The 14,827-nt window shown below is 31.9% G+C and overlaps 3 protein-coding genes across 3 annotated transcripts; 2 read left to right on the top strand and 1 right to left on the bottom strand.

The window, feature by feature from the left end:
• Window positions 1-717: 717 nt before the first annotated feature.
• LOC119676529 (endoribonuclease Dcr-1-like) lies at window positions 718-8,065 on the top strand (the record flags this gene model as incomplete). Its single annotated transcript, XM_038087770.1, has 9 exons — window positions 718-963; window positions 1,025-2,245; window positions 2,985-3,120; window positions 3,372-4,609; window positions 4,759-4,872; window positions 6,640-6,745; window positions 6,813-7,450; window positions 7,518-7,759; window positions 7,819-8,065. Coding segments are annotated over 9 exons (4,110 nt in total), but the record flags the coding sequence as incomplete, so codon positions are not given.
• A 383-nt stretch (window positions 8,066-8,448) lies between these two features.
• Window positions 8,449-10,524, bottom strand: LOC119679112 (signal recognition particle 14 kDa protein; the record flags this gene model as incomplete). The annotated part of the gene is given in 4 exon segments (XM_038091291.1): window positions 8,449-8,651; window positions 10,083-10,183; window positions 10,251-10,323; window positions 10,380-10,524. Coding segments are annotated over 4 exon segments (330 nt in total). The 3' UTR covers window positions 8,449-8,519.
• A 3,145-nt stretch (window positions 10,525-13,669) lies between these two features.
• LOC119676530 (26S proteasome regulatory subunit 4-like) lies at window positions 13,670-14,827 on the top strand (the record flags this gene model as incomplete). Its single annotated transcript, XM_038087771.1, has 2 exons — window positions 13,670-13,882; window positions 13,967-14,827. Coding segments are annotated over exons 1-2 (864 nt in total), but the record flags the coding sequence as incomplete, so codon positions are not given.

Raw genomic sequence — 14,827 nt, forward strand, 5'->3', positions numbered from 1 at the left:
TTTAAAGAGCTAAAAGTTACAAAGTATGCAGTTGTTCGTGCAATCTTCATCAGACGGGCTAAGCACCCACAATATTGTTGAACATAAATTATATTTATCTCAATTAAATAGTGCACTCTTTGAACATAGAAATCTCTACCTCTTACTCCCAAAATTCTTAGTAATTTTTCTTCACTTTCTCGATTCTATTCATATCAAACGTTGAATTCAACATACCTACGATTACTGGATACAAAGTAAAAGATGTTGTTGAAGGTATTGTGGTCAAAGACAATTATTTGACTCTACTTATATCAATTGTTGAACTTAAGACCACTAAATCCAAATTAAAGGGTATAGTATAGTCTCCAAAAGAGTTTACAAGCAGGTATTGGTTTGTATTTGACATTTGTCGACATAACGTTCTCTATTCCTCTGATTGGCAAACAGTACATAACGTTTTTAAGTTTAATTTGAAGGGAGTTCTTTCGTTCTTTTAATTATTCTCCCTCACGAAAGCCGAATCTATATATTATAGATAAACATATTCTTCCTTTTTTGTGTTGAAGATGAATACTTACTCTTGCTCTTTCTTACGTTATTATAATAAAGAAAGTAGAAGTCACAATTTTTTAAATATTTTTTGGTAAAAATTATTAACATGAAACTATCCCGTCGTATATATTTTGTTATTACTTACTTTGCACCATAATTTACACCACTTGAAATATTCTAAATTTACAGGGTCTGCCCATGCCAACAAATATCTTAGCTAGAAGACTGACAGCTTTACAAACTTGCATCGAATTACATAGATCTGGAGAATTAGACAATAATCTAACACCTATAGGCAAGGAAGGGTTTAGAGCTATTGAACCAGATTGGGAAAATTTTGAATTGGAAGCACAAGACGAAAAAATTGTTAAAGAAAATTCTGAACCAAGACCTGGTACGACAAAACGGCGACAGTATTATTATAAACGCGTAAGTATTTCATTTATTTTCATAATAATTCAATATAAAAATATTTTAACTTAATTTGTAGATTGCTACTGAATTTTGCAATTGCCGCCCAACTGCTAATGCACCCTGTTACCTCTACCTATTAGATCTCACACTGCAATGTCCCATACCTGAAGAACAAAATACGCGAGGTCGTAAAATTTATCCACCTGAAGAAGCTTTACAAGGTTTCGGTATATTGACATTAAAAAAAATACCAAAAGTCAGTTCGTTTCCTATATTTACACGTTCCGGTGAGGTGAAAGTATCTATAGAACTATTTTCTGAACCTATAGTATTAACGACAGAACAAGTGAATTGCATTAATATTTTTGTTAATTATACTTTTACCAACGTATTGCGTCTACAAAAGTTCCTAATGCTCTTTGATCCCGATTCAACGGAGAATTGCTTATTTATAGTGCCAACGATAAAAACGAAAACGGGAAAAGTTATTGATTGGGATTTTTTGCAGTTAATCGAGAAAAATGCTGATATGATGCCAACTGAAATTCCCGATGAAGAACGTAAGATTATGGATTTCAATGGAAATAAATTTAAAGATGCCGTTGTAATGCCTTGGTATCGCAATCAAGATCAGCCACAGTACTTCTATGTAGCCGAAATTTGTCCACAACTTTCTCCGCTTAGCTGTTTTCCTGGTGAAAACTATCGCACTTTTAAGCATTATTATTTTCTTAAATATGGTTTAACTATACAGAATGTAACACAACCTCTGCTGGATGTTGATCATACTAGTGCTCGTTTAAATTTTCTTACTCCACGATATGTTAATCGTAAAGGTGTTGCACTGCCTACGAGTTCAGAAGAGACTAAACGTGCCAAACGTGAGAATTTAGAACAAAAGCAAATATTAGTGCCGGAACTGTGTACAGTACATCCATTTCCCGCTTCATTGTGGCGTACAGCAGTATGTCTACCCTGTATATTGTATCGTATTAATGGTTTACTTTTGGCTGATGATATACGTAGGAAAGTGTCAGCCGATATGGGTCTAGGACAACGCGAGGTATGTAATGATGAATTTGAATGGCCAATGTTAGATTTTGGTTGGAGTTTATCGGAGGTCTTGAAAAAATCAAGAGAAAACCAAAATGGTGTTGAAAATAATCCTAAAGAAAATGAGAACAACGCCAAAATAACTGAAAAAACAGTAGATGACATGAATACTGATCAATCTATCAAAACGAAGTCGGAAAAAAGTGCTAACGAAATAGTGATCGATGCCGAAAGAAAGTTTCAGGTAATTATGATTTTTATTTTGCATAAATATATAATACTGTTGATTGCAAATCCCATAAGATGTGATTTGTACAACCAAACTTTTGTGCAGCTTTGACTCGTCTGGTTAAACAACACTTGTATTATTGTTTCCTTTAATTCCTTAATTCCTTTAATTAACAGATTCAGAATTCAAAACCTGAGACTTGTAGTCCAACAATTATGTACAAACAATCAGCCTCAGCAATCTTATGATTTTTCTGCCAATCGTCTAGCATTATACCAAAGAATTTTATAGACGATTTTTCGACGATTATCCATAGTACTTAATCATACCAAAAAATTCTTGAATTTTGATGCTAAAGAATAGCAAACATCGTCCTGAACAAGAAGAATTTTAAGGGACTAGGGACTATCTTAGCCTAACCCAAAAACCATTACCATTAGTACTTCTGAAGTCCTTGGGCTTTGTATTGGTTTTGTTATTCGAAAACTAATCCTAGATAAGCACACGATTATATTTTAATGGAGTTCGGTTTGAAACCTTTAGCATAGGGTACTTAATGGTTTTGTTGTTTAGTACACAGGGATCTTCTTTTAAAATTCTTTTGGGGTGTTGGACGGCACTTGGTCGTCGTGATTAAAGAATGGCTCCGGAACATACACCAGGCCGTTCTTGGAACCAGAATACTTAATAAAAACTCTTGATTGATAGTTTCCGTAAAATAACTTTGATTAAAATATCTTTTAATAATTTTCAGGAAAGCAATTTTATTGAAATTGGAACTTGGTCGAATGATATGGCTGAAGATATTAACTTTTATAGAAATGATGATTATAATAATGAAGATGATGAAGAAATGAAGATGAAATGTATACCCTCGAATATTAGTTTTTGTAAGTATAAGATAATAATTTGTTTAAAAGTGGATTCAGTACAAAAAAAAAAGGAGAAAACAAAACAATGAACAAAAAGAAGAATCGTCAAGAATTATATTATATTATAAAAATATAGGTCGGAATACAAAAATTAAAATTTTTGGATTTCTTTAAATAGATTTGTACTGTATTGATATAGAAAAACTTATATACAGTATTCTTTGACTTCTTATAAATAATAAATCTATATATAATTTATAATTTCATAGGTAACGAAGAACCGCGATATGGTTCTCCAACTTTTTGGGACTATAAGGATAAAGTTTCGGAAACAGATAATCCAAAATGGAAAAGTAATTTTAAAAAAAATTCATTTACATATTACGAATCAGATGATTCATTTGCTTCGAGTTGTGATATGAACGGGGCGATCAACTATAGCACCGATGAAGATGACGATGCTAATTCTGGTGCTTTACGTATTGCTTTTACATCCAAAAATGAAGCAGAAACAATAGAAACTGAATCTGACATAGAGAAGCGCAACAAACAAATATCCATCATACAAGCCACTAATGCCAATGAATTGAATTACCAGAAAACAAAGAATTTACAAGTAGGTTACGATTTCGTTATATCAAAAAATGATATTATGGAATCTGAAATCGAAAGCTCTATAAAGAAATTCATTAAATCCACGCAACATTTAGTCGACGACATAAATAATTCTGGCATGATGGTGCCATATAATAATAAAATTAATTTACCCAGAAAGACTGCGAACATCAAAAGTGTAAATCAGTTGTTCACATTGTCGGAGTGCATCCACAAACTATTGCCTTACGTGAATAAAGAAGTTTTGGATAAACTATTGGAAAGTGGTATCAAATCATTGACAGTGGAAGATTTGTTTGAATTCAATTTGGCATATGTGACACAGCAACCCAAAGAACTTTTTACAATTATAGGTACTGGTGATATGTTCGATAATTTTAATGATAAAGCCAATATTATCATAACGCACATGGAGCACAAAATAACAAAGAGTATTCAATTAAATTTTGATAGAAAAACTAATTTAAAAGCAATACATAGTTCAATAATTGCTGAAAGAAATCCAAGCAATATAAAACCCATGAATTTCAGTTTTGATTATCAACCTGATTTGCAGGGGCATCCCGGACCAAGTCCGAGTATAATATTACAAGCACTTACCATGTCGAATGCTAATGATGGCATAAACTTGGAACGACTGGAAACTATAGGTGATTCATTCCTTAAATATGCTATAACCACATATTTGTATATTACGTACGATAACGTACACGAGGGTAAACTTAGCCATTTGCGTTCTAAGCAAGTCGCCAATTTGAATTTGTATCGGTTGGGGCGTAGAAAAAACTTAGGTGAATATATGATCGCAACAAAATTTGAACCGCATGACAATTGGTTACCACCTTGTTATTATGTGCCAAAAGAGCTGGAGAAGGCGTTAATTGAAGCTAAGGTAAATATAATATTCAATCCTAGACATCTGATAGAAAGATGTCTGATGCTACTGACCAGTTCTTTTATAGAGGATTGGACAATTCTATAGAAGTTAGCTGGGATTTTATGCTGTTAAGTTAAATTAATCTTAATATATTATTATCACAGATACCACCGCATCATTGGAAGTTGGTCGATTTACCGAATATTAAGAAACTAAGTAGTAGTGAGATATGCAAACTAGTACGAGATAAAGCTGAAGAACTTGGTTTATACGATGATGTAAGTTTGAAATATTGTATTGAAATTATTTTAATGGATGTAATTTTTAAATTCAACTATTAGGTGTACCGGTATGAGCGTTTTTTGGTGAAAATAAAACACTAATTATTAATAGGAAAGTAAAAAACATTTTATTCAAAGTATTGGCCATTGCTTTCTACACATTTTGACCACCTTTCTGGCAATTTGTAGATACCACGCCAAAAAAATTGTTCGTCTTTAAAAGCAAACCAACCAGACACCCAATTTTCGACCTCCTCGTAGGAATCAAAGTGTTGCTCAGCCAATGCGTGTCCCATCGATGAAAACAAATGGTAGTCGGAAGGAGCCAAGTCTGGTGAATACGGCGGGTGGGGTAGCAGCTCCCAGCCAAGTGTTTTTGATTGCATCCTGAACCCGTTTTGCTTTGTGTGCAGGTGCATTGTCATGGAACAGAATTAGCTTGCCGTGTCTTCTGGCCCCATTCTGGTCGTTTCTCGATCAATGCATGGTTCAAATTTATCATTTATTGTTCATAGCGACCAGCATTGACGGTTTCACCAGGTTTTAGGAGCTCGTGGTACACCACACCTTTCTGGTCCCACCAAACACACAGCATTTTCTTCTTGCCGAATCGATCTGGTTTTGCAGTCGATGTTGATGGTTGTCCCGGATTAACCCATGCTTTTTTCCGTTTAGGATTCTTAAAATAAATCCATTTTTCATCGTGTATCTTTACGCTCACTTCATACCGGTACACCTGGTATAGTAAAAGAAAATTATTTTACTAAATGAAGGGTTTTTTGAATAGTAGTGAATTACAACAACAGAATTTTATTTGCATTTTTTTAATGTCCATACATGTTTCGAGTATTGATACTTATCATCGGTATTCTTTCGGAATAGTTGTTTGTTTTATAAGACCTACGCACAAATAACTGTTATTTTTGCCTTATAGATATAAAAATCGAGAATAACTCTTATTTTTGCAAACAAAATATAACTCACAGTGACCTGACGAATATTTTTACAAACGAAAATATTAAATGCATTCATACAAGGTAGTTGTTTTTGTAATTTGTAATGTGTTAGTCACTTCAATAGGACCGATATTAATTGGACACAACTTGGTATGTGAACTGGAATTCGAAAACTGATGGGCAATATCATGGAAGATATAGCTGCAGTTATGTTATACTTTGAAGTTACTATTCAGCACATGACTATACTCTGATCTCAATTGGGGTAAGACAATTCTCGCTACACTGAGAAAGCGTGGTTCTTTCCGGGAGTTACTACGCGGAGACCTTTTGAGAACTGTTGAAACCTTGAGATAAGGCGGAGGCCTGTGCTAAAATTCAATAATTATCTCCTATTACTTTTTCTAAGATTACATAGGAAACGATTTCAATATCTTGGGGATAGTTTCCTAGTTGGTCTGGCAGATTAAATGGTTTAAGACTTATAATACATGCAGATAGCAACGGTTAATCTAACTCAACTTTTCCAAGAAATTTTGTGGGTATGACAATAAACAATAGATGTCTTCGAGTGAAAATAGAGATAGTTGTATGAACAGATGCCCTCTTACCCCTTATCTCAGCCACATAGCTCTTATTAATTTACCGTTATTTGCTTGTTGTTTTCTTCTGCTCTTTGTTTGCAAAATCACACATGTCGTATTAGGTGATATATTTAGATATATAATACAATACCAACTTCACTTTAAAATATTAGATATTTACTTAAAGATAAACGTTAACTAATTCTTATTTCATTTCCGTTAAGGATTCTAGCAGCGAAACAGGTGGAAATGGTTTAACGGAAAACCCTGAAGGAAATGATTTTTCCTGTTTCATTCCCTATAATTTAGTAACCCAACATAGCATACCTGGTAATAAATTTTATGGAACTTTTGTGACTTACATATTTTTCTAAAAAAATAATAATTTATCTTTTAGATAAATCCGTGGCAGATTGCGTTGAAGCATTAATTGGTGCATACTTAATAGAATGTGGCTCCCGTGGAGCGTTATTATTCATGGCTTGGCTCGGAGTACGTGTTTTACCTTTTGAAATAAAACCATATAATGCAGCTGAGCCACGAATACCTGGCAGCACGAATCCAGATGAAGAAAATATGATAAAAATATATGGTGAATGGGCACCACCAAAGAGTCCACTATTGCATTATACACCAAATGCCGCAAAAGAGTTAGAATCTATGCTACAAGGATTCGATGAATTTGAAAATATTTTGGGTTACAAATTTCAAGATCGTTCCTATTTATTACAAGCTATGACCCATGCTAGCTATTCACCAAATCGGCTTACGGATTGCTATCAACGGCTAGAGTTCCTAGGCGATGCAGTGTTGGATTATTTAATAACAAGGCATTTATATGAAGATCCTAGACAGCACTCACCAGGTGCTTTAACAGATTTGAGATCTGCACTTGTAAACAATACAATTTTTGCTTCACTGGCTGTGCGACATGGTTTCCATAAATATTTTCGGCATTTATCGCCAGGTTTGAATGAGGTTATCGATCGTTTTGTGCGTATACAAAGTGAAAATGGACACAGTATTAGCGAGGAGGTAAGCGTATGAATATCTAAGGATGGTATAAAGAAGTTATAATAATTTTATTTTATAATGTTTGCAGTATTACCTCTTGTCGGAGGAGGAATGTGATGATGCTGAAGATGTTGAGGTGCCCAAAGCTTTGGGTGATGTATTTGAATCAATTGCTGGTGCAATATTCTTGGATTCAAATATGTGTCTGGATGTAGTGTGGCAAGTTTATAGTAATATGATGAAACCAGAAATTGAGCAGTTTAGTAATTCAGTGCCAAAATCACCTATTAGAGAACTACTTGAATTAGAACCGGAAACAGCGAAATTTGGGTAAAAAATTATTTTAAATATATTTAATATATATTAATTTTATTTTTTCTTTTGTGTAGAAAACCGGAAAAACTGGCAGATGGTAGACGTGTCCGTGTAACTGTCGAAGTTTTCTGTAAAGGTGTTTTTCGTGGCATTGGTCGTAACTATCGCATCGCAAAATGCACTGCGGCTAAATGCGCTTTACGTCAATTAAAAAAGCAAGGACTGCTTTCCAAAAAGGATTAAATCAATGTAAATTGAAGTAGAATTATTATGTCGTACAATATTTTAATTTTTAAATATGAAGTATTTTATTAGATTTAGGTTTTGTATTATATTAGTTAGAGTAACAAATTATTTATGATGATTTCAATACCTTCTTATTTTACATATAATATTTTATTACTCGTAACTGCATTCTGCATAGTCAACTTATATATGTATAAAACTAAAACTAGTCCAAAACTATTTTATTTACGTGATAATTTCACATAAGTTTTTACTCTAATAGTCAACTTGAACTTTCTATACTCACTAACTCCACTATTAGGTTTAAATTGGTATTTTTAGTCTTAAGATATATACAATATTAAGGAGTATATTTTATAAAATTTCATAATGAATATGTTTTATAATGAATTTTATCTAATACTGAAATAAAGAATTGATTAATTATATATATATAATATTCATTTTATTCAAGAATTAGAATTCACGTAAAAAACATTTTTAAATGCTATTTTATAGTTCAATACAATATGAAATAAACACAGCCTTTTTATCCTTTAGCAGCTTTTGCTTTGCTTTTAACTTTTTTGACACGTTTTAAACCATCCATGTTACTCTTCATAAATTGACCATATAGCGACATCATTGTAGGCACATCCTCTTGACGGACTATAGTTGAAATCTTAAATAATGCAAATAATGAGAAGCTTTTAAAATTACTATGAAAAGATTTCTAATGGTAATTATATTTTAACAGTAACGCGTTTTACATATTTTAAAAGTATATGTTTATAAAATCGAAACAAATTTAAAAACATCACCATTGGCAGTGTTGCAAATGGGCATTGCAGATGTCCGCGTCTTATTTTGATGTTTTTAAAGGTATGAGTTGTAAAGCGGTCGGGTCTACGTAACGGTGTCAATCGTCAATCTCGACGACCAAGTGCCGTTCATCACCCTTTAAGGGACTTTTCCCAGATACCCTCATTAATAGGAAGTACACCAATCAACAATTTTGAAAAATAGAAATTAATTAACATATTTAAAACTAATTCTGAACTACTTTTATGCTGCAAGTTGCTCAAAGTCAGGTTCTCCGAAGACTCTTCAAAGTGTCATGATACATTCCTACGAATTACATGCTAACAGACCTTAGAATAGACCCGACCTTAGGACAAAGCTCTGAAGATATTTGCGAAAATCGATACGCTGCCCTACTTAGCACTATCTAATCTCAGAATAATCATTAGCTGCACAGGGCGGTACGCAGATCTTAGATCAGTCATCGAATAATCACGAAGCTTTTGAGGAATACATAGTCAGTGAGAAGAGAGAGACTCTGCAGAAACCTTCCAGCTATCAAAGAGTAAAAGTGTTTAGTTGCACTAACTCGGAAAAGGCTCAATATAAGAGAGAAGAGATTATAGTTGTAGACGTTTTTAATGTTTATGTGTTCTTCTTAAGTAGGTATGTAGGGTAAGTTAAACATATTTTTAATTGCTACTTGTAAAGAGAACCGCAGTGAACTAATAACTGTCCATGTTGCTTATTTTCTCATCATTTCCCTATCCCAAAGGGAAAGGGATTTCCTCATTTCTCACTTACACCCTACCTAATCCATATCCTAACTCGTATATATGTATGTTGTAAATCCTTTCTTGTCTTTCTTCTTATATGAATCTCCTCTAGCTATAACAAAAACAATTCCCACTATTGACACATTCAATTGGTCTGCAATATTAATGCTAAACCTTAATCAAGCTGTGAAGGAAAATCTTCACTTTCCACACAATCCTAAAGACAAAGATGCGATTCCTGATGAGACTCGTGAATTTTATTACAAAATCTTTCAACTTATGTGCTTTAAACCAACAAATACCGTAAAAAAAAACTGAGTACAATAAATTATTTCATAATTTGCAATTAGACACAAAAAAAATCGTAATGAAGCGCTACACCCACACCTAACAACAGTTGGGTTTTAGATTGGGACCTCAAGATCACATTTAACGTTTTAAGAAAAAAATAAATGTAAGCGCATCATTCTACTACCTAGAACTGAGTTTTATAGCATAAGACTAAACAATCGTATTCAATATCCACACATGCTCACCTTTTTAGATTTTGATTGGGCACGCATTAAACACATATAGGTATCTGGTTCTGGCAGTGGTGGTTTACCTTCTCTAGGAATGGGTCTATCGTGTCCATTATCTATAAGATTAAACGATACAATATTACATTAGTGTTGAAATGGGTAGAAAACGTAAGTTGGACTTACATCGCTTAAATGTTACAGTAAATGAGGAATTACTTTTCGCTGCTGTAGCAAATTTTTCCAAACGTAATATGAACTGTAAATAAATAAAATATTATTTTTCATACAATTTCCAATATAATGTATATTTACACTTGAATTATCCAGCAAAACCATGTCGATGTATTTACGTGTTCAATTGACAGCTGGCAAAAAACATCAACGTATTCACAGTTCCTCACGAAATGTCAAAGTACACTTAAAAAAATATACTTAAGAACTCGAAACCCATCACACCCTCTAGGCATGTATTAAAAACTATTTTAAGGTTCTTAAAATCAATTTTAGGTTTACCTTAATATTTTTACTTACCAATTTTAGTAAGAAACTTTACTTTTATGCAAGTGTAAACACCTTGAGTGTAATTTTAAGGCTTGAGTTCTAACTAATTTTAAATACAATAACGCTCGTTATAAATATATTTAAAATATATTTTGAAATAGATTTTAATATTATGTTCAGCCAAATCTTAATTTCGCAAAAATCTTATTTACGTCTTCGTTTCAGCGAAATTAAATTGCTTTTTCCATACAAAATTCAGTTTTAAAGTCAAAACAAAATTAAAGAAAAAGGTATTATTTTCGTTGAAACGAAGGCTGAAATTAAGGACATTTCAAATATAGTTACGTAAGAAAAATTTTAAGCAAAAGATAAAGTTTAGATAACGAAAGAGTGACATTTTTTTAAAATATATGTCATTAACAGTTGATTTTAATAAAACCAGGATAATAAATTTACTGAATGCAATCCTTCATAGTTGAAATAATTAACTATTAAAATTTGCCAGATATAAATGGTTTTGCGGCAGTATGAACACTAGGGTGCCATTAAGGTATATGAGCAATTTTTTTTTCGTAAAATCGGTTGACGGCACCCCCCAGATCGGTTCATTTTATTAAAAAAATAATCTGTGTAAAAGTTTAGTTCAATTGGAAAAGTGGAAATGGTGCCCCAAGAGCCTCAAAGATTGGAAAATAACGATTTTTTCCATAAAATTCATCTTTGATTGCTTATATCTCCGACATATTTAATTTTACATAAAAACTGTCTTCTTAAAAGTTATAGATCTATTTAAATTAAACAATTCACTCATACAAAGTTTTTCTGTATTTCTAATAGTTATTGAATAAAAGCAAATACAAGCTGAAATCCCCCTATTAAATTTAGGTAAGTTCAATGAATGAATTGTCTACTAACTTTGCTAGAAAATAAGTCCAATACTTGTGTAGATATATACATAAGTGAGCTTCTGTATTATTCATTGGAATGCGAAGTGAATTTTAATTCAAAGTGATTACATTAAAAAGTGTACAAGTCTGAAAGCCCAAATGTTGAACTATTTCAACGATTTCAGAAGTTTTGGCCGAAAATAAACGTTGATAACTTTACAGTCGGCTTAGAAAATGAAAAAGTAAGAAAATCGGTAAAAATGGATGATGTGTTACGAATAACAAGTTTCCTTTATAAGATTTGTAAGGATAACTAACTAAGAGGTGATTATAGGGAACTTCTGGAACTTGCATTAATGTTTTTACGAGAAATGCCGAACTGAACCATAAGGTTTCGACCTCCTGGAGCTATACATCCTGCAAGATGGATGGTGAAAATCATGCATGTATTAAAAATATTTTTATTTAGGAAAGAGTTCAAATTATCTACAGAAGAAGAAAATGCTCTTTGCGATTTATGTATATTTATTACTAAAGTGTATGTTGAAGTATGGTTTAATGCTTTGTCATCAGTTAAAGCATTAAACCATAGTGTTTCAAGATTTTAATCTTCTTTCTATTCTCAGTCAATATCAAAAAATTGTATTTAGTATTTAAGCTCAAAGCTTGTTCATTTTGCTTTTTAGGATTTAAATATATCACCTGAGACAAAGAAAAAGATGGTTTCAAATTTGAATATAGATAGTGATGACAAGGAAGTCAGGAGAGTATCAATAGAGCGCGCAAAAATACAAAAATAACTGTACTGAAATAACGATTACCGCCCTCGTTTTCCAAGTTGTAATAAGAATACTTTGCTCCAGCAACTTTAACTAAAATAATAAAAATTATGTCGGACAAACTTAGAATTAGTACTTTTTTATTATTAGAAAGATTAAATTTTGGAAATATTGAATTTATTTTAAATTTTTTAGAAATATTAAATTTTTTGTAATGCTGAAGCGGACAATTACATTCATAGTACTTTCAAAGCTAGCAATCGGGTGACTTCAATTTATTTTTTGTTTTATTCAATAACTATTAGAAATACAAAAAAACTTTGTATGAGCGAATTGTTTATTTTAAATAGATCTATAACTTAGGAAGACAGTCTTTATGTAAAATTAAATATGTCGGAGATATAAGCAATCAAAGATGAATTTTATGGAAAAAATCGTTATTTTCTTATCCTTGAGGCCCTTGGGGCACCATTTCCACTTATCCAATTGAACTAAAATTTCACACAGATTATTTTTTTAATAAAATGAACCGATCTGGGGGGTGCCGCGGACAATTTTCCGACTTTCGAAAATTAATGGCACCCTAATGAACACATTTCGAATTAACTTAATTTCATGTTAACGTAATTAACTCGATATTAATTTTATATTAATTTATATTTTTGTACATACATACATACACACAAATTATAGCCTTTTATTATACTCCTTTCAATAGGTTTTACTTAACAGTCATTCATACACCACAAATAATTATAGTTTTTAATGTAATTTTGCTTGTTTCACTCGTTTTCTTCGATTCATTACAGAATCGAATTAAAATTGCAAACTGATTCCATAAAAAAATGCGGGAACAAAATTTCGATTAAATTGTAATTACGAGCTATATTGAATTTATAATACAAATAGTATAATTTTATACTAAACTGTAGCACAACGAAAATTTAACTTTGCTACAGCATTCGGTACTTTCATTTATAAGCGCAATTATAAAAAATAAAAGTGAGGAACAAAATAAAGGTTCAAAAATAGTTTAATGTGTAAATATAGCTTTATCGTTGGTTTTTTGCCATAATTTTATTGCTTTGATTAAATACTTTAAAAATTAAATTAAAAATAAAAATTACTTAGTCAGCTACGAGTATTATTAATATATTATTATAAATTTATATATTTATAGAATTTTAACAGTAAATAAGTACATAATTTCTTGGATTTATCATAAAAAAAAAAATATAATGGAACTGTCAACAATTATCGTTATATAAATTAATAATTTTAATTATTAACTAAAACCTATATGCTTATTTATTCAAATTAGTATCAAAAATTTTGGAAGTTTATCTTAAAAGTGAAGTGCAAATAAAATAGAGCTATAGTTATCGTTATTTCATTTTAAAAATTTTATTGTTATTTATTTAAATTATTGTTAAAAATTTTAAAGTGTATTACTTTGTACTGTACAAAAAAAAAGTATTATTTGTGCAAGCTGTAAAATTTTGACATATGGCGGCTTTGTAGAAATGCAACTAACTTCACAGTAAATGACTAGTGAAAAGTATTGTCGTTTATGAATTGCATTTTGTATAAAATATTAAATAGAAAATATTTAGGGTACGCAAATTAAATCCAAAGCCTTAAAAATATGGTAAATATAAATCGTTTTATATGCTTAATCAATATCATATAAAAAGCATTGCTAATGAATATATAATATTTATATCACAAATAGGGTCAAAACCAATCGGCGCAGGGCGGCTCTGGGGATAAAAAAGATGATAAAGATAAGAAAAAGAAATATGAACCACCAATTCCAACACGCGTGGGTAAGAAAAAAAGGCGTGCAAAGGGACCAGATGCTGCTATGAAACTGCCTCAAGTAACACCCCATACGCGTTGTCGTTTAAAATTACTCAAACTAGAACGAATCAAGGATTACTTAACACTGGAAGATGAATTCATTCGGAATCAGGAACGTCTGAAACCCCAAGATGAGAAAAACGAAGAAGAACGTTCTAAGGTCGATGATTTACGGGGTACACCGATGTCGGTTGGCAATTTAGAGGAAATTATAGATGACAATCATGCAATTGTGTCAACATCTGTAGGGTCGGAGCATTATGTGAGCATACTTTCATTTGTTGATAAAGATCAACTAGAACCAGGTTGTTCAGTACTATTAAATCATAAAGTGCATGCTGTTGTTGGTGTATTGAGTGACGATACTGATCCCATGGTAACTGTAATGAAGCTGGAAAAGGCACCACAAGAAACTTACGCAGATATTGGTGGTTTAGATACACAAATTCAGGAAATAAAAGAATCAGTTGAACTGCCATTAACACATCCAGAATACTATGAAGAAATGGGTATTAAACCACCAAAGGGTGTTATTCTATATGGTCCACCTGGCACAGGAAAAACATTATTAGCTAAAGCAGTCGCCAACCAAACTTCTGCCACATTTTTACGTGTTGTTGGTTCGGAATTGATACAAAAGTATTTAGGCGATGGTCCAAAATTGGTACGCGAGCTATTTCGTGTAGCAGAGGAGCATGCGCCTTCCATTGTTTTCATTGATGAAATCGATGCG

Source organism: Teleopsis dalmanni, chromosome 2, assembly GCF_002237135.1.
Source record: "Teleopsis dalmanni isolate 2A chromosome 2, ASM223713v2, whole genome shotgun sequence".
NCBI lineage: Eukaryota > Metazoa > Arthropoda > Insecta > Diptera > Diopsidae > Teleopsis > Teleopsis dalmanni.